The following is a 19,247-nucleotide window of genomic DNA, read 5'->3' on the forward strand; positions in this document are numbered from 1 at the left end:
CGGTGTAAACCCATTCGGTGTAACTTCAGCTCGGCCCCCTTCGGGTGGGCGTGGGGGGGGGGAGGAAGGGGACCGTTCCAAGCCCTTCCTTTCTGAAGTACAACACGACCCGAAATTCAGATGCGGACAACGGCTCTGAAACGCGTCAAAGCGGAGGGCGAAGAAGCGGCTAAGGGCACAGGAGGCTGGTTCACAGCTGGCGCCTCTCCTCGGCTTCGCCCGCATCCATTTTGCTGCCCACTGCCCTCGCCCTCTGGATAAGATGTTCCCGGGGAGTTTGTCTATTTCATGCCAAACAAGGCGTCCCAGAGGAGAGCCCCGAACTCCCCCCGCTCTGGGAGAGGGTTACGTGGGGCGGCCGGCCTGGCTCTGAGCACCGCGTGCGGCTCCCATCTCTTTTGAGGAGGAGGCGAATAAATAATAGTAGTAAAAGAAGCCCCTTAAAGATGCTGCTTTTACTAATGGCTGGGGATAGCACCCGATTGGGGGGAGGTTAATTTTGTTTTGGCACAGGAGAGATTTAAAATAATTACATAAAATAAGATCTCCTTCCCGGGCTCATCCATGCTTCCGCCCCGCTTTCTTTCTAGGCAACGACCGGTAGGAGCGTGCTTAGTTTTTAAGGCTGGATTGGCAGCTTCTACTGAGCAGCTAATAGTATAACAACCCGGCTTTGATAAATCCGAGCTAATTACCCCCTCTTAATTAAAGTCTTTAGCAGTTGTTTCAGTGTTTTGGCAAGAAAACAGGAGAGGTTTGCAGTTAGAAAACACCAGCGCCTAAGCTCACAGCAGAGCTGCTGATTAACACTTGGAGCATTTCAAGGACCTGGCATCAGCCACAGTTTTGATTTCCATCCATCTTCCCTTCTTGATTAAACATAAATACACACACACACACACAGCCCCTCTCTGTTGGTATTACCTATCATCCGCCCGCCCCCAGCCTTTCCTTATCAATACATTAGGAAGCGGTATGGTGGGATCACAGCTCTTTAATAGGATCATTGGTCTGGTAGCTGAATAATGTAAATAGCTAATGCGCCCTTGATGATTCAATCATCACGCTCCAAGTATTTATTTCCACCAGGTCAACGAATTCATTTTCCACGTGCAAGAATCAAACTGAAATTCAAATCCGTACATAGTGAACCAGCTCTGGCCATAAAGATACGATATTCAGGGGAGGGGGTGAAGGAGGGGAGCTATCAAGAAGGGACAACCAGCGGGCATCGAAGACAGGGCAGAACCAATACATACATATATACACACACACACACATCGAAATAATTAATTGGTGCAGCATTCCCGGCTCGGATAATACAGATCCCAATAAATACAGCAGAAATTGGCTTGGCTTTTTTTTTTTAAACCATCTCTAACCCTGAGATGTTAAAAAAAGCGAGTCTTGAAAGAAAGAAAACAAAACAAAACAACCCAACAACAACAAAAAGAAGGAAACGACCAGTCCATCAATGTTAGTGGCCAAGTAGAGCGTAATACACAAAACCGCTTAACAGGTGCATGCAAAGAAGCAGGCGGATGGTTGCAACGCGGGGCTCTGGGTTGCTTTCCTCGCTAGTAGGACCGGCGGAGCTCCGGGCTTGCAGTTCCCTCACGGATGGTGCGGCTGTTGCAGCAACGGGCCCGGCGGCTGTAGCTCCTGGTCTGGCCCCGGCTCGGCAGGGGCTCGCGGCAGTCCCAGGGCGCTGTCGTGCAGCTTGCGGACGTGCTTCTTGAGATCAAAGTTCCTGCAGAAGCCCTTGCCGCAGGTGGGGCAGGTGAAGGGCTTCTTGTCGTTGTGGGTGTGCATGTGGAAGGTCAGGTTGTACACCTGATGGAAAGCCTTGTTGCAGATATTGCACTTGAACTGCTTCTCGCCGCTGTGGGTCAGTTTGTGGTTTTTGTAATTACCTGGGAACAGACAAGTCAAGGGTCACAGACGCTACACTGGGGAGAGCGCTTTGCCCTATCCCCAAACCCCAGCTCAAGATGAAATTGTCAATTGATCGTTTTTAACTAAAACACAACTCAAACCACTCACCCACAATATTCCGGTTAGGAAATTGATTGTTAGAACCACACGGTAAAGCGCTGAATAAAACCAGATTTATGAACCACACAGAACAAGTACTGTAAAAAATTCTAAACGATAGCATGAGGGTTACTAGAATCCAAGATTAATATTAAACAAAGATTCTCACACTGAGCAAAAAGATGAACAGTAACAAATTGCATTTGGGGTGGGGGAATTCAAGTAGGTCGGAAATTGCATCTTGCAATGTGAAAAAAAAAACCGAAAGTTCTCTTTTTTCCCACTCCTCTACAAGCTTAAATCGGACACTTCAGATATCGAGTATTCAACATAAAGAGTTGATCTCCAGGTTAAAACTGAGCCAACGGTTTAAAATAAAATAAAATAATAATGAATAAATAATAAAGCAAGCCCTCCTGCAAATTGTTTTGATTGTTTACCTACTAGGGGTGGGATTCTGAGGAGAATAACAAGAAGGGGTTTGAGACTTTGTACCTTTTTGATGAAATCCTTTGCCACAAAATTCACAAACAAAAGGTTTGTAGCCGGCATGGATTCGGGTGTGTGTGTTTAAAGTGGAACTCCGGTTAAACGCTTTGCCGCACTGGTTACACTTGTGAGGCTTTTCCTATAAGGAAACAAAACAAAAGCAAATATTGAAGTAAGTGCTTGGCAAAGCGCTTTCCAGTGCTTGGAAATCTGTGGCTTTCTAGAGGCGTGAGACCGACGCAAAGCCTGTTTAAAAAACGAACGAAAACAAAAACAAGCGCCTCCCGACCAAATGACCCCGTTTTAATAGTTTTTTTTTTTTGTCGGATCGGATCAGCAAAACCAGGTGGAAATACGCAGTGCAATAGGCGTGAGAGATATTCACCTGGGTGTGTATGATCTTGTGCCGGCAGAGAGTGCTTGCTTGTCTGAAGCCCTTGCCACAAACTTTGCAAACAAAGGGTCTGGCTCCTGTGTGGACTGGCATGTGGCGAGTTAAATTATAATGTGCATTAAATACCTTGAAAGTTAAATCAGAAAAAAAAACAATTAGAATCATAAAGCAACTTGGGGGGGGGTAGTTCTAAAACGGAGCAGACAAATGGATCGAAACTTTATGCAAGCAAAGGAAGTTAGTTACTTGCCTTCCCGCAAACTTCACACGTGAAAACTTTGGGCTTGCTGCTGGGAGAGCTCCGGCTGAACTCCGAGCTCTTGAACGCGATTTTTTCCGATAGGATCTGGGCACTTTCTTTCATGTAGTGCTGGAGCTGAGCCTGCGATAAGTCTTTAAAGGCCACTCCGGAAGGGTACTTTTCCACGGACGGGAGCACCAGTTTGTTTCTCTCCGCCAGGTACGCCTTGGGCTGCGGGTGCAAAGGCGAGCTGAGGAAATAAGAAGCCACCGGGTGGATGTTGACGCTGGACGACGGGTGACAAGGGCCGTCGCCGCGGTTGAAGTAACACAGAGCTCCCATGGCGTGGAAAGAGGAGTGGTTGACCACTCGCGGTCTCACCAGTTTGTACTGCTGCAGGGGCAGGGCGTCGCGGGGGAAATCGCCTTTTAGGCTCAGGGCACAGTTCAGTAGATCGCCGCAGCTGAAGGGGGAGGCAGAGGAGTCCAAGTGAGCCTTCCTGGCTTCCGATCCGGCCACCCCCGCTTTGGGGAGGGGGTCGTACGCCACCGGGACAAAGGGGATCATGCAGGGGATGGAGGAGTTGAGGTGCAACGAGTGTTTGGGGTCTCCTTTGGGCACGGATCCTTGGAGGAAGGGCGGCACCGGAATGGACTTCGGCTCTGGAGTCCTGGCCATGATTCGCTCGATGGAGAAAGCCAGGGGTTTAGAAGTGCTGATCATGTTGCTTCGAGCAGACAGGCTCTCTCTGCCTGGAGAAGTTGCTAAGATTTTGGTCGCCGTGTGGTGGCTACTATTGTCCATGGCTGGCTTGCATTTGTTCGCCTGTCTGAGCCGCTTTGGTAGACGCCTCTTTTTCCCCCCTCTCTCTCTCTCCCCACTCTCCCCCTTTTTCTGGTCACTGATCTGCAAGGAGGGAGACCAGCACCGTCGCCGCCACCAGCATCATTAGAGCCTCCGCCGGCGGAACCAGCCTTCCCGGTCCAGTGGACTCATGCCAGCCCATCACAGGTTACTTTGGCGCACCAGTGACTTAAGGACAATCGCTGCTTACTTCTATCAATAGAAAGTGTTGTGTCAATAACGCAGCCAAGATCTCGCCAATCGTTAACTTCCAAGAGGAGAAGGTAAACTAGATAATTGCTCAATTCGCTTCCAACAGTCAACAGGAAAAGTCCCCCCCCCCCACTCCCCTAGTAAGCGACTACTTTTCATTGGAGACGCCGTCTCCCCCTCCAGGAGAAGGAGGTGTCTCTCTCCCCCCTTCCCCCCCGCACGCCCCCTCCCTCTCTTCTTTATTATTATTCGCAATCTGTTTCGCCAGGCTTTAGAGGCCAAGCTGAACCGACATCAATGTTCTTGTTTGGCTCTAAGTGACAGCAAATAAAATCATTGTCCACGTGCTAAATAAGGAAACGGAGCCCAATTTGGGGGCGAGCGGGCAGCGGCAGGAGAAGCGGCTCTGGGGGAAGCTGATTCTTTCCTTGCCACTTTCCAGCCTAGGCTCTGGCGTGGCGAAGGAGGCGCGTGGGGGGGCGGGGGGGGGGTTGGACGCTCGGAGGCCGCTGCCCTTCTGGCAGGCGCTGGTCGGGGGCTGACGCCACGGCTTGGAGGGCTTTGGTCTTTTGGAAAAGACAGCCAACAAACGGGGCTGGACCTTGCCCCAGATCCGATCACTCCAGAATTGAAACGCAAATGGCTAGAAAGAAACCACTGGGGCCAAGCCGAGTTGAGACCGAATAACCAAAAGTTGAATCACAATCTGGAGGAAGGAGGAAGTGCTTGCCCAAACCGATACTTTATATATATGCATACACACACACACACTCACACTCCCGGTGTGTTTCAGCAGTGCCTAGAGGCCTTAATCCTGACGGGGGAACCCTGTATGCATCGAGGGAGCCAGGCTCCTTGCTCCGCTTGTTTACAGTCAAAGCACAGGAGCAAGGCAGCGCGGCTGGAGGAGGAGGTTGCCATCGATTTATTTTTATTTTTGTGGCCGATCTATTCATTTTGCAGACATGATAATCTACCGCTAAATCAAGTGTCAGTTATTCCGGTCTGCCCCGGCCACTGGCGGGCATTCGATAACGAGAGAGGCCTGCAGCTCCTGACCGATCTGCGCACAGTCCATCTGGGCTGCAGGCAGCGAAGCAACAGGCTGCACGTGCGCCTGGGCAGGGACATTGCCGTGACTGGGGCCCCCACTGCATTGGGCAGGTAGGTCCCCTCCCCCGCCTCCTGGGCTGCTGACGCTTTCTGGGGCCCTTGGAGGGGGCTGGATGTGGCCGAGCAGCCGCCCCTTTTGCACCGCCCGGAGGTGCCTGTTGCATGCTCCCCGTCAGCGGCTCCGTGCCCGGCTGCTCCCAAGGGCCTTTGACACACGTGGGAGGCGAGAAAGAGTCCAGCCCGGGCACAGCCGCCTGGGGATGTCCCCGATGCTGGCTCTCTCTAGTCTCCGCATTTCAGGCTGGCGAAAGGGGGCAGCTAGGGGGCACCAATAGCCAGCCCACAATGCCAGCTCCCCCCCACCACAGCAAGCCCTTCTCTGGGCCCACGGAAGCAGGCGCAGAGGGATGGACCAAGGCCCTGGACCTTTTTAAGGGGGAAGACTCCAGCGGGCTCCAATGGAGGCGCCCGAAATGGGGCCAGGCTGGCAGGGAGAGGTCGCCCTACACCCACCTGGGAGTCCGGGCAGGGTAACGCCCTGCTAGAAACCCTGCAAAAGCCCGTCCGGATCCAGCCCCGACGGCCTCCCCTGCACTCTGCAGGGGAAAAGAAGCTGGACAAGGGGCTGATTCGCCGCCCCCTCCGGGGCAGAGAAGGGTGGATCCGCCTATCCCAGTGGAGCAGACATCTGGAGAGCCAGGTACCCAGGGCCCCTCTTCCCTGGCAGCCCGCAGTCGGTGGGGCCGGGCGGTGAAGTGGGTGGCGATTCCAGCAGGCCTCCTGGGAGGGCGGGCCCTTCTAGGCATGCTGGCAGTCGGAGGTCTCCCTGCCCCGGATGCACGGGTGGCTGAGAGTGGGCTCCCCCAGGACCATGGGGCGGGCAGGGACAGACTGATCCAGGGCTCATAGCTCAGCTTTGCTTCACGCTGGCGAGGCAACATGGGCCCGGTGCGCTGGGGGGTGTTCCTGGGGTGCGGGATCCCGTCCCTTCCCACGGCACCAGCCTGTGACCCCTGCTCTGGGAGCACAGCTGGGCGTGCGACCCCGCGCATGCAAACCTCCCCCATAGCGCGGGATCAGAGCCCCTTTGGCGGGGACAAAAGCCCCAAGGCCTCGGAGTCCCGCGGGGGGAGGGGGGAGGCTTGTGAGTGGTGGGCAGCGGTGTGGGGAGATGCCCGGGGCCGCTGAAGTAGTGGCAAGTGGGGGGCTGAGCAAGGGCTGGAGAGCAAGGACTGGGCCAACAGAAGGGACGAGCTGGGGGCTCGGCGAGCCGGGGTTTGGGCGACACAGACTTGAGGGTGCCCGGCAGAGCTCCACGTTTGTCCTCTTTCCTCTCCTGCTGGGCGCTGCTCCCTCCTGGGCGCAGACAAAGGGCGAGCCGGGGGGTGGCCGCTGGATAGGTCCCGCGGCAGATGGGTCGCGGTTAAGACTTTAATTGCTGCCTTTTAAGCGCTGATCAGGTTCCCATAGGCGGGGCCCTCTTCTTACCTGCTGCTTCCTGCCTTGGCACCGAAAGCCCAGGGACTCCTCCAGCGGCGGGGCACGGATTTTAAGGCGCACCAGAGAAACTGCAAACACTGCGTCTGAGTGAGCTTGACAGGGACACAAATAAAATCAGATTAGCGGATCCCGAACCTGTGCGGGGGTCACGTGGTCCAATTTGAGAGGTCTTCGTTTTCTAGCGTGTAAACCTCCCGGGTCTATTTCGTGTCTATTCTAGCGGAGTTTCCTGCTTCCGAACAATTTACATTAAATTTGATCTCCACAACTTTCCTCTTAGCTGATAGGAAAGAAAGGAATTATTAAGGGGTGGGTTTGGAGGCTTCAAATCCCACCCACTTGGTAGGTTAACAGGTTGCTTTTAACTGGTCTTTTTGGGATTGACTTTTTGACATGTGTTGGAAAGTAACATATATGTAGTGTCATTTGAGCAGTGTAAATATCCCAAAGCAGCAATTACAGCCCGTCCATTAGGATAATACTGGCCTTCTTAACGCTGAAGTGGTAAAGAGGGCGCTTTGGAAATCTTGATTATTCATTATTTGTTAATGGATATTTTCCCCTCTGTACCTAGTGTGGCTGAAAACTTGTGTGCAAGCCAACTTAATAAACAGAGGCACGGATCTCTTGGCAGGCTCAGCCTCTGTTTGAGAGAAGGGAGTTTTGCGAGTGCAAAAATTGCTGAAAATCTAGTTGCGCTCTTAAAGCAGCGTAACGATTTTTTCTGCTCCTGTCCCGGACCTTGCATTTCACTCAGGGTCTCGGTTTTCTAGCGATATTAGACGGGAGGGTCTGTAAACTACGAGCACCTCTCCAACAGAACAGCTGGCCCGGAAGGGAGGTATTCCTGAAATGATGCGCGGTGGTCAGAGTGACAGCTTGCCTGCTTCTATTTTCAAAGGGCGTTTTCGGCTGTCTTCTAACTGGGGTGTTTCACCATTTGTTTGCCTTTCTTTTTCCAATGTCTGGCCCGTCTCTCCAGACAGATTCAGGGGGTGAGTGGGTTGTCCTGGAGAGGGAAGTCTGGTCTGGTCTGCCTGAGGAAGTAGCAGACCCCAGGTGACCTCCCCAGAGTTAAAAACCTTCTGAGGAATTAAGGGCAAAAGTTTGAGCGCCGAACAATAATTTCGTATCCGCTCTGGGAAAGGTGCTGTTCTCTTTTCCCCCGTAATCGGTTTTGCATTTCATTCGCTCCTAAACTATGTTCTTGATATTGCTCACTTGCATTATTCTCATGACATATCTCTACGCGCGTTTAAATCCGAGCCACAGGCGAATTCATCTCGTGGGCAAGATTACTCCAATCTGAACCCAAAGGCGATTACAGCGATGTAAAATACCGCCTAAACCTTAATCTTTCATTTCTTCCTTCGTAATAAAACACATAAATTCCATTGCGTTTTTAAGTAAAAAATTAATTGAAAAGCATAAGAATTTCTCCAACCTTCTGCTGCGTGTATTAATCTTCTCCTGGACGTGTTTCACAGTCCCCCTAGGAACAGGCTGCATTTCATCCTCGGATCTGGATAAAGACAACAAGCTTCTTTCACTTGCTGCAGATTAGCTACAGGAGGAGAAGGCGACGGGAACCTAGCGTGTTTTACTCGGGATTATGTTTCTGGGCGATCTAGGAAAGAAGCAAGGAGGTTACAGACAATACTCCTGCCTGCTTCATTGAAGGACTCTGGCGGCTTCCTCTGTGCCCGATTATTATTTTTAGTCGCTTTGATTCGTTTACGGTCACTGCTTTGTTCATATTAGCTAATCAATCAGTCAATCAATCAATCACCAGGATCACATCTTTACAATCCAGCATTGTTAAAGGGGTGATTTGTCCCCCAAACAAAAGCCAGGAAATCCAGAGCTAAAACTGCCACTCCGTCCCCTGCACGGCTCTGTTGTACTGCCAGACGGCTCAGAATAGCGCTTTATATTCTACACCGTGCAATTTGACATACCTGGACACAATGGAGTAAATTAGCCCGGCATTGCCATGGCTTTTTCAATAGGGAAATTAGCCCCTGGTTGTTGTTATTGTTGTGATCTATTAGAGTTAATTTTTTTAAATGAATGTCTCGCTAAAATATAAACGAGAAATGGTTTATATAAAGGATTTCCCCCAAAAAGAAGAGGGGAACATAGACCTCTGGTTTAGGATCAGAGCCACAGGACCCAGTGTAATTTTAGTGGAACCAGTTCAGTTGTAACCGCTCCAGTCAACAACCTTTTGGCAGGACTCTAAGTTGCATTCCTCTTCCGTAGTGAATTGTTGTTCCCTACCGCCCTGATCTCGCGGAGTGAGAAGCTAGCCATTGACATACTTCACGAGCCAGTACAATAATGAATGGAGCTGTTATGATATGATGGTAGCAGCAAAGTCCTTTGGAAATCAGCAGGGTTCATTTCTGAAGTATCCATGCTATGTGCTGAAGGAAGGTTGATGTAGGATTTTTTGGTCGCGTAGGACATTTAGGCATCATTAGCTGCTTAACTCGGTGGTTTATTTTTTCTCCCCAGCAATATATATTAGTCCATGGCAAGGATGATGACATTGTTATTTTAAAATAAACCGTCTTTTTTAGTGAATCCGCCAGCAAAAAACAACGTTGTCTGAACCAAAACCAAACCCATGTGTTTGCTGCTCTATTTTACACCCGTGCAAACTCCACGCGGCTACGACCCTCCAGGACAACCAAGCAACCGGGTGCAAATTAAAACTTTTCAGGTATAAATCCTTTAATCGCACATAATTATAATGACAAGTGACACTGGAGCAGCGCTCCCAGCTCGCCGTATTACATGCACCCGGTCTGTTTAAGCATACCAGCGATGAGCATAAACTTCAGCAATCACGTCTAATCTAATCAGCCTGCCTGTGAGGGGGCCCAGCGGTGTCATCAGCTCCAAAGGGCCCTTGGTAAAAGTGGCTGGGAGGGGCCAAAAGGCAGCAACTGGGGCTATGAATGACACTTTCCCGCTTGTTCCTTTCCAGTTCAACAAATGCTGAGCCAAATTCCCGGCACAGGAACGTGTCACGCTCCCTGGATCAGGCAATCCATGTCGTTTATGCGCGCTGAGTAGCGTCGGGAATAATTCTCTTGGCTTCTAGAAAAGGAGGACTTGTGGCACCTTAGAGACTAACCAATTTATCTGAGCCTAAGCTTTCGTGAGCTACAGCTCACTAACACGGCTGCTACTCTGAAACCTCTCTTTGCTTCTGTTTTCTTCTAGCGCACTGGGAGGTGGGACTGGGAGAAAGTTTGGCTAAACGGTTAACTGCGGCAAAGTGCAAGAGTTCTACTTCCCAAGCTGCCCGCTGGCCAGGTACAGCTAGGAAGTACGTGTCTTCCTGTTACTCCGCTTCACGGGGTTAAATATAAACGGTGCTACAAGACCTGTCCCGGGCTGAATCCAATCCCGCCGCAAACTCCTGCTCTCCTGACAAGTCCCGTTGACGTCTCCACGTTGCTTCTCAGCACTATCACATCTCAACAGCACCGAAAAGGGAGGAGGTTGTGTGCCTTGGCCAGAGCCGGCAGCTGACCCATTTAGACAGGGAAAAGTTTGCTAGTCTCTCAATTTGGTGCCCGTTCAGGCTGAATTACAACACTGGTGGTGGAAGAAAGTTGGAAGGCTCATTTTGGGGGAAATTAAGCCAAAAGCCCCAAATCATTTTTTTTTAATGTCAGGGGAAGTCGGAGGAAAACTGCTAGCCGCAATTTACAATATTGGACATTTGAAATATTCTTTGGTGAGTACAAGGAACCATAAGGGAATTTCCATCTATGTGCAGAAAATAGTCTCAACTTTCTGACTTTGGGAAATAATTCGCTGTTGTTGTTCCCCCCCCCCCCCCCACCATCTGTCTGAGTTGCAATTTTTTATTTGTTTGTTAAACTTTCGATTAAACAAAATGATTATAGACTGGTTTTGGCCGAAAAAATTGGCTCATTGTTCACACATCCGTTTTATCGTGTTTGTTATATAGAGGTAGCTGTCAGAAACAACTTTTAGTCAATCTTCGTTACTATGCTTGTGCTGACTTTTTGGGCAGAGTGTTATAGATGCGGCTGTGGACTGTCATTACAGAATTTGATTTGATGGAGTGGGATCAAATCCTACCTAGGGCTCTTAGAATGGAAACATTTAAGGATCCTTTTCGTGGGCCTGATTCAAAGCGTAAAAGACTTCTCCTTGACTGCATGGTCTTTGGATCAGGCCCTATGTCACCAAAACGCCCCAGAGTCTCTTCTTCGTACGTCTTTTCGCTGGACACTTCTAAAACACCTGATGCTAGCTGGCTATCTAACCCGGGGACAGGCCTTTCATGCCTGCTTCCTTTCCCATCGACAAACTCATGGCCAAGCGATTTCAACTATTGCAATAGAAGAGCCAAGGTTTCAACGGGGATTTAATTTCTGGATTCAAGTGGTTTAGTTTTTAAGTGTCTCGGCAAATACATCCATAAACCATCCGGGAAGAGTCTAAATGACTGCCTTGTACTGAAATAAACTGGGATAACAATCTAATGATCGACTCTTGGGCCATTATGAAGTCCGGTTTCCAAAGAAGTCACGGATTTTCGTGTAAATGAGCGAGGGAACATCACCAATGTCAGGGCAAGAGGAGGGCCAGGTGGCAAAGAGGAATCTATTCCTTTCCGGGTGTATTATCTGTACAAGGAGTAATGCACACATGTGGGGTTCTCTCTAATAAGGTTTATAAACACAGGGAGTGGGCTTTTTAGGTCAACCGTCGTGCGAGGTGAAACGGGCAACGCTATGGGGTTCTAGCCGTTCCAAACGCTGTCCGCTCATCCTCCAAACCAACGAACTAACCCGGTCAGTCCAGTGAGTCCCATTTACAGGTGGGGGAAACTGAGGCAGCAAGGTTAAGGTCCCAGGCCACAAAGGGAGTCGGTGGCAGAGCGAGAGCTCAGTAGCTTCTAACTTGCACTCCGGTGCTCAGATCGCTTCTCTCTCTGGGGCTCATTAAAAGGACACCCCTTCCCTTCAGGGTGCTTCGGATCGGGCCCTGCATGAAGTGTGGTCTCCGTGTACCCAAGGCTGCTGTGTAACCATCTCACCCCAGAGCACTGACAGCGGAGCCGCGTGTCATGCCAGCGTAGCCCTCCCGGCTATTTCCATCCTGGCCATTTCCCGTCCCTCTAGAATTTACATAATAGAGACGCAGCGGCCCAGAGTGACCCCGAAACCCCGCTCTCTCTGCGCGGCTCCTTGCCCAGCTTCCTCCCTGGAGCGGTGCCCGGCGTTGGCACGGCCGGCTCCACCTTCCCTTCTTGTTTGAGCTGGCTGTAGCGCCCCAGCTGTAGCTGTGAAAGAGAAGAGCAGCTTCGGCTGCCCACAAGCTCGATCCTTCCCTGCCTTTCCCCCTTGGCTCCTCTCACGTGTGAATGGGAGAGGGGAGGGATTGGAAGCGGCGCAGTGGAGCCGGAGAAAGGGACCGGGGCAGGATCACCCCGCTTTGATTTGCAAGCGGCTTCGCCCCTGCCCAGGACACGTTCGGGGGGGCGCCCCACCCCCGGGTTACCCCTTCAGGGCTAAGCCTATGAACTTGCCCATCTGGCTCCCATTCTATTATTCGCCCTCCAACTGTCGCGCTGGCTGCGCGGGTCAGGCGGCGGCGACAAGCGGTACCTGGCAAAGAAAAGCCGCCGGGGCCCCGAAGCGGCGGCATCCCCCGCGCTCTCCCGTTCGCCCCGATCCCCGCGGTGTGTGGACGGGCAAACCTGTGATCTGGGCCGCAGCGTGCGCTGGGCTCCTTGGGTCTGGACACAGTTAAGCCCGTGACGAAAACCCTCCTGATGCAACGAAGCACGGAACAGGGGGACCTCTGCAGACTAGCGGACACGGTTATTGTCTCTTTTCTAAGGGCTCCGCGTTATGGTCACCCGCACGTTGTTAAGCTCTTTCCTTTCTCCCACGGCCTGTGAGCTACTTTCCTAGCAAGTCTTAAGGTGGCGCAGCCCCGAGGCATGGGGGACGACCCCACGATTCTAGCTGGGGGGGCAGCATCAGCATCGGTGTGTGAGCAATGGGCCCGGGCCGGGCAACTTTCTTTCAACCTTTCTAAAAAGCGCTCTGAAGGCCTGGGGAGACTGAAGCGTTAGTCTGGGTTGGATGATCGGGCCCCAGATCAGCACGGTACTTCAGCACCCCAACTTTTGGCGTCCCTGAGACTTGTTAACATCAGGCACCTGATTGAGCCTCCTCGCTGACTTGGGGGCTCGGGCCGGATCTTCTCTGTTACACATCAAAACACAGCACCTGGCTTCTCTGAGGCTGTTAGGGTCGGAGGCTAAGTTTTAGGAGCCATCAGTAATTTGAGCTACCTAGTCACTTGCTGTGGTGCAATTTCAACTTCCCTGCATCAGTAGCAAGGCTCTGTGGAATTCACTGGTGAAAAAGACCCCGGGTATGAAAAGAATTCTGCTCACTCTCAAGGACGGCCCAGGAAGTCCTCCGTTTCCTCTGCACTGAGTTCATAAAACATGTCTGCGTGTCTGTAATGAACATTTGAAAATGCAGACTAAAATACAGGGCCCGACGCTCTTCCCATTGAGCTCGAAGGAGTTTCATGGAAGCAGTAGCTGACCTATTAGAGGAATCTCCGAATACAAATTCCAACATTTTGCTTCACTTGATAATCCATATCAATGATCAGCTACTAGCAAAAGATCTGGATGACTACACTATGAAATTACCCTCTCCAAAGTGCTATTAATGCAGCCAGTGCTAAATACACAGCTCCTGTGACCTTCTGAGGATGTGGTGCTCTGGTCCCGATAACAACTTTCTTACCTTGCAGTTGCCCTTTGCAATCTGACTCTAGTTAATGGTTTTATAACCTTTTCACAGATACAAGCCCATTTGGTTGTCTCTGTTCAAAGCGCCGTTTGGTATCATTGGTACAGGTTATCTCTGATATAAAAGTGAGCCCTCTTTTGCCATTAATAAGGCGTTTGGGCTTAAAACTGAAGGAGGGCAGTGTTGGGGCCAAGCAGAACATATGACGAGATCTCTTAGGAAACTCAAACTGTCTTCAACACACTAGGGTTCATCGATTTTAAGGCCAGACCATAGATGATCATCTAGTCCGACCTTCCGCATAAAAAAACCATAGCATTTCACCTGGTGATTCCTGTCCTGCATGAAGTGAGCATCGGTGAGTTCAATAAGAACTTGTGATTGAACTAGAGCATCTGATGTAAAGAGTCCAAGTGACGGAGAAGTTACCCCATGCGTTGCTAAGCTGTTCCAAAGGCCCCTTCCCCTTCAGTTAAAAAAACCTTTCCAGTTTCAGTGTTTCTAACTTCAGCTTCCAGAGTTGGATCTCATTATTCTTTTGTCAACTAAACAAAAGGAATGCTTTTGATTTTACTTTCTACCCTCTCTCCTTCTCTGAAAAATGCTTCTCACATCCACTGTGAAGAAAGTCACTGTGCCCAAACAATAAAATAGAGGGGCAGGAGGACAGCAGCTTCCCCTGAGCATGCAGACAGATATACCAGAACAACTCAGCACTGGAAGGGTGCTACACGACTTCATCTAGATCACTGGATCCATGCCACCTTCTTGACTTCTACACCTGAGCACGATTAGATAGGCTGCTGAATATCTCACTTCAGCAGTGTAGGGTCAGTTCCATCCCTCCCACACAGGAGCCTGCTGGAGGAGAAATACTTGGCAACTTCAAACAGAGTTTGTCTCCGATAATTTCATTGGGGGAAATAAAGGTTAGCTTTCCCTCTCCTCCTCCCCGCTCCAACTACACACATATATTGGGGCCGATTCAGCCCCAAACTCTACATTCGGTCTCTCCAGTCATCCTTCCCAGTGGTGTCACCTACAGCAGGGTCTCAGGAAGGTGTGGGAGGAGAGGCCTGGCATCTTGAAGGCAGTGGAAAAGGAATGAGGAAGACTTGTTCATGGATTTGCACCTGATCCAATAGAAAGCCTCCCCTTTGCTTCAACCAGCTGTGGCTCAGGGCCTCGAGAAGGTTTCTAAAAGGAGTTTGGCCTTCTGTCTACACTACTCAAGCCGGATTGGCCCGACGGCTTCTTCGGGCGTTCCATCAGGATGTAGCACGTCATGGATGAACCTTCGGCTCCTGTGTACCTTGACCCTGGTCTACACTACATGTTTAGGTCGAATTTAGCAATATTAGATCGATTTAACCCTGTACCTGTCCACACAACGAAGCCATTTTTGTTGACTTACAGGGCTCTTAAAATTGATTTCTGTACTCCTTCCTGACAAGGGGATTAGCTCTGAAATTGACATCACCAGGTCAAATTTGGGGTAGTGTGGATGCAATTCAATGGTATTGGCCTTTCGGAGCTATCCCAGAGTGCTCCATTGTGACTGCTCTGGACAGCACTTTCAACTCAGGTGCACTAGCCAGGTACACAGGAAAAGCACCTGGAACTTTTGAATTTCATTTCCTGTTTGGCCAGCGTGGCAAGGTCATCAGCAGAGGTGACCATGCAGAGCTCATCAGCACAAGTGACCATGCAGTCCCAGAATCACAAAAGTGCTCCAGCATGGACCAAACAGGAGGTACTGGATCTGATCGCTGTATGGGGAGATGAATCCGTGCTATCAGAACTCCATTCCAAAAGACAAAATGCCAAAATAATTTGAAAAAAATCTCCAAGGGCATGAAGGACAGAGGCTATAACAGGAACCCGAAGCAGTACCCCATGAAACTTAAGGAGCTCAGGCAAGCCTACCAAAAAACCAAAGAGGCAAACGGCTGCTCCTGGTCAGACCCCCAGACATGCCGCTGCTATGATGAGCTGCATACAATTCTAGCTGGTGCCCCTGTATGTGGCCTCCTGCAAGGGGGGAGTCTCACACAACAGGGATGAGGATTTTGCGGACAGGGAAGATGATGATGATGAAACAGTTCTCCCCGACAGCCAGGAACTGTTTATCACCTGGAGCCAATACCCTCCCAAGGCAGGCTCCCAGACCTTGAAGGTGGCGAAGGCACCTCTGGTGAGTGTACCTTTGTAAATATAATACATGGTTTAAAAGCAAGTGTGTTTAACGATTAATTTGCCCTGAAGACTTGGGATGCATTCGTGTCTAGTACGGCTACTGGAAAAGCCTGTTAACGTGTCTGGGGATGGAGCGGAAATCCTCCAGGGACATCTCAAAGAAGCTCTCCTGGAGGTACTCCCAAAGCCTTTGCAAAAGGTTTCTGGAGAGGGCAGCCTTATTCCGTCCTACCATGGTAGGACACTTTACCATGCCAGGCCAGTAGCACGTAGGCTGGAATCATTGCATAACAAAGCATGGCAGCGTATGGTCCCGGTGTTTGCTGGCATTCAAGCAACATCTGTTCTTTATCTCTCTGTGTTATCCTCAGGAGAGTGATATCATTCATGGTCACCTAGTTGAAATAGGGGAATTTTATTAAGGGGACATTCAGAGGTGGCTGTTCCTGCTGGGCTGTTTGCCTGTGGCTGAAAAGAAATCATCCCCGCTGTTAGCCACGTGGTTGGGGGAGGGGTGAAGTGATCATCCCAGAGAATTGTGGCGGGGGGAGGGAGGGCAACCTTGTACCAAAAGCACGTGTGCTATGTAATGTTAACAGCTTGGTTCACCATGAAAGAGTCTACCCATTGTTCTCTAAAATGTGTCTTTTTAAATATTACTCTCCCTTTTTTTCCTCCCACAGCTGCAAATGTTTCAACACTCCCCCTATCATCTCCATCCCAGAGGCTAGCGCAGATAAGAAGGCAAAAAAAACACACTCGCAATGAAATGTTCTCTGAGCTCATGCAGTCCTCCCACACTGAAAGAGCTCAGCAGAATGCATGGAAGAAAACAATGGCAGAGTCCAGGAAAGCATAAAATGAACGTGAGAACAGGAGGGACGCACGAGAGGGGAGGTGGCAGGAGCAAGATGATAGGTGACAGCAGCATGATGAGAGAAGGCAGGATGCAATGCTGAGGCTACTGTAGGATCAAACTGATATGCTCCGGCATACGGTTGAGCTGCAGGAAAGGCAGCAGGAGCACAGACCGCCACTGCAGCCCCTGTGTAACCAACCGCCCTCCTCCCCAAGTTCCATAGCCTCCTCACCCAGATGCCCAAGAACGCAGGGGGGCCCACCCTCCAGGCACCCAACCACTCCACCCCAGAGGACTGCCCAAGCAACAGAAGATTGGCATTCAATAAGTTTTGAAGTGCAGTTCGACCTTGTCCTTCCCTCCTCCCCTCCTCCACCACCCCACCCAGTGCTTCCCTCCTCCCCTATCCCTCCCGGACTACCTTTGCAGTTATCCCCCTATTTGTGTGATGAATTAATAAAGAATGTATGAATTTGAAACAACAATGACTTTATTGCCTCCGCAAGCAGTGATCGAATGGGGGAGGTCGGCTGGCTTATGAGGAAGTAGAGTGAACCAAGGGGGCAGGTTTTCATCAAGGAGAAACAAACAGAACTGTCACACCGTAGCCTGTCCAGTCATGAAACTGCTTTTCAAAGCTTCTCTGATGCGCAGGGTGCCCAGGTGCTCTTCTAATCGCCTTGGTGTCTGGCTGCATGTAATCGGCCACCAGGTGATTTGCCTCAACCTCCCACCCCGCCATAAACATCTCCCCCTGTTACTCTCAGTAATAACAATGGGAATATTGGTTTTGCTGAGGTCTAACCGAGTCAGTAAACTGCGCCAGTGCACTTTTAAACATCCAAATGCACATTCTACCACCATGCTGCACTTGCTCAGCCTATAGTTGAACAGCTCCTGACTACTGCCCAGGGTGCCTGTGTATGGCTTCATGAGCCATGGCACTAAGGGGTAGGCTGGGTCCCCAAGGATAACTATCGGCATTTCAACATCCCCAATGGTTATTTTCTGGTCTGGAAAGTAAGTCTCTTCCTGTAGCTGTTCAAACAGACCAGAGTTCCTGAAGATGCGAGCGTCATGCACCTCTCCCAGCCATCCCACGCTGATGTTGGTGAAACGTCCCTTGTGATCCACCAGTGCTTGCAGCACCATTGAAAAGTACCCCTTTCGGTTTATGTACTGGCTGCCAAGGTGGTCCGGTCCTAAGATAGGAATATGCATTCCATCTATTGCCCCACCACAGTTAGGGAATCCCATTGCAGCAAAGCCACCCATTATGACCTGCACATTTCCCAGAGTCACTACCCTTATTATCAGCAGCTCAGTGATTGCGTTGGCTACTTGGATCACAGCGGCCCCCACAGTAGATTTACCCACTCCAAATTGATTCCCGACTGACCGGTAGCTGTCTGGTGTTGCAAGCTTCCAGAGGACTATCACCACTCGCTTGTGAACTGTGAGGGCTGCTCTCATCTTGGTATTCCTGTGCTTCAGGGCAGGGGAAAGCAACTCACAAAGTTCCATGGAAGTGCCCTTACGCATGCAAAAGTTTCACAGCCACTGGGAATCATCCCAGACCTGCAACACTATGTGGTCCCACCAGGCTGTGCTTGTTTCCTGGGCCCGGAATTGGCATTCCACGGCATGAGCCTCCTCCATTGCCACCAGGATGTCCAAATTGCTGGGGCCCATACTTTGAGAGAAGTCTGTGTCCATGTCCTCATCACTATCGTCACTGCACTGCCGTCGCCTCCTCATCTCCTTTTGCAGGTTCTGGTTCTGAACATACTGCAGGATAATGTGCGAGGTGTTTACAATGCTCATAACTGCCGTGGTGATCTGAGCGGGCTCCATGGTTGCCGTGGTATGGCGTCTGCAGGAGAGCAGGAGATCAGAGTTGCAGTGGAAGCGGTGGCTGAGACGGATGCCATGAGAGATATTTATAGAGAACAACGAGAGGACCCGCGAGGTGGATTCATGAGAGCAGGAGAGCAGAGTTGCAGTGGAAGCGGGAGCCCATGACAGCCAACACAGAGAAATTCGCTATCGAGACAAGAGCAGGAGAGCAGAGTTGCAGTGGAAGTGGTGGATGACGACGGTTAGCAGTCCTACTGCACCGTCTGCTGACAGCAGTATGGCGTCTGCACGGAAAAAAGGCACGAAACGATTGTCTGCCGTTGCTTTCATGGAGGGAGGGGCGACTAACGATATGTACCCAAAACCACCCGCGACAATGGTTTTGCCCCATGGGAGCTCAACCCAGAATTCCAATGGGCAGCGGAGACTGTGGGAACTGTGGGATAGCTACCCACAGTGCAACGCTCCGTGAGTCGACGCTAGCCACGGTAGTGTGGACGCTCTCCGCCGACTTAATGCGCTTAGTGGGGACACACACAATCGACTGCATAAAATCGCTTCCTAAAAAAATCAATTTCTATAAATTCAACCTAATTTCGTGGTGTAGACATATGGAAGGCTCTAGTTTTAGGCTGTTATGCTGAGCTGGTTGGTATACCCTCCCGCCTCATCTCCTCAGAT

General features: G+C 50.7%; 1 protein-coding gene across 2 annotated transcripts; it reads right to left on the bottom strand.

The window, feature by feature from the left end:
- Positions 1-869: 869 nt before the first annotated feature.
- FEZF1 (FEZ family zinc finger 1) lies at positions 870-8,763 on the bottom strand. 2 transcript variants are annotated; one of them, XM_074952139.1, is made up of 6 exons: positions 8,272-8,763; positions 6,816-6,919; positions 3,168-4,214; positions 2,909-3,043; positions 2,530-2,662; positions 870-1,913 (listed from the first exon to the last, which is right to left on the bottom strand). In XM_074952139.1, exons 3-6 carry the CDS (start codon positions 3,960-3,962, stop codon positions 1,615-1,617), a joined length of 1,362 nt encoding a protein of 453 aa, XP_074808240.1. In that variant the 5' UTR covers positions 3,963-4,214; positions 6,816-6,919; positions 8,272-8,763; the 3' UTR covers positions 870-1,614. The 2 variants fall into 2 exon arrangements, with proteins under 2 accessions (XP_074808240.1, XP_074808249.1); XM_074952148.1 differs by lacking the exon at positions 8,272-8,763 and having other exon boundaries at positions 6,816-6,969.
- Between the last annotated feature and the right edge of the window lie 10,484 nt (positions 8,764-19,247).

The sequence above is a fragment of the Natator depressus genome, chromosome 1 (assembly GCF_965152275.1).
Source record: "Natator depressus isolate rNatDep1 chromosome 1, rNatDep2.hap1, whole genome shotgun sequence".
Taxonomy (NCBI): domain Eukaryota; kingdom Metazoa; phylum Chordata; order Testudines; family Cheloniidae; genus Natator; species Natator depressus.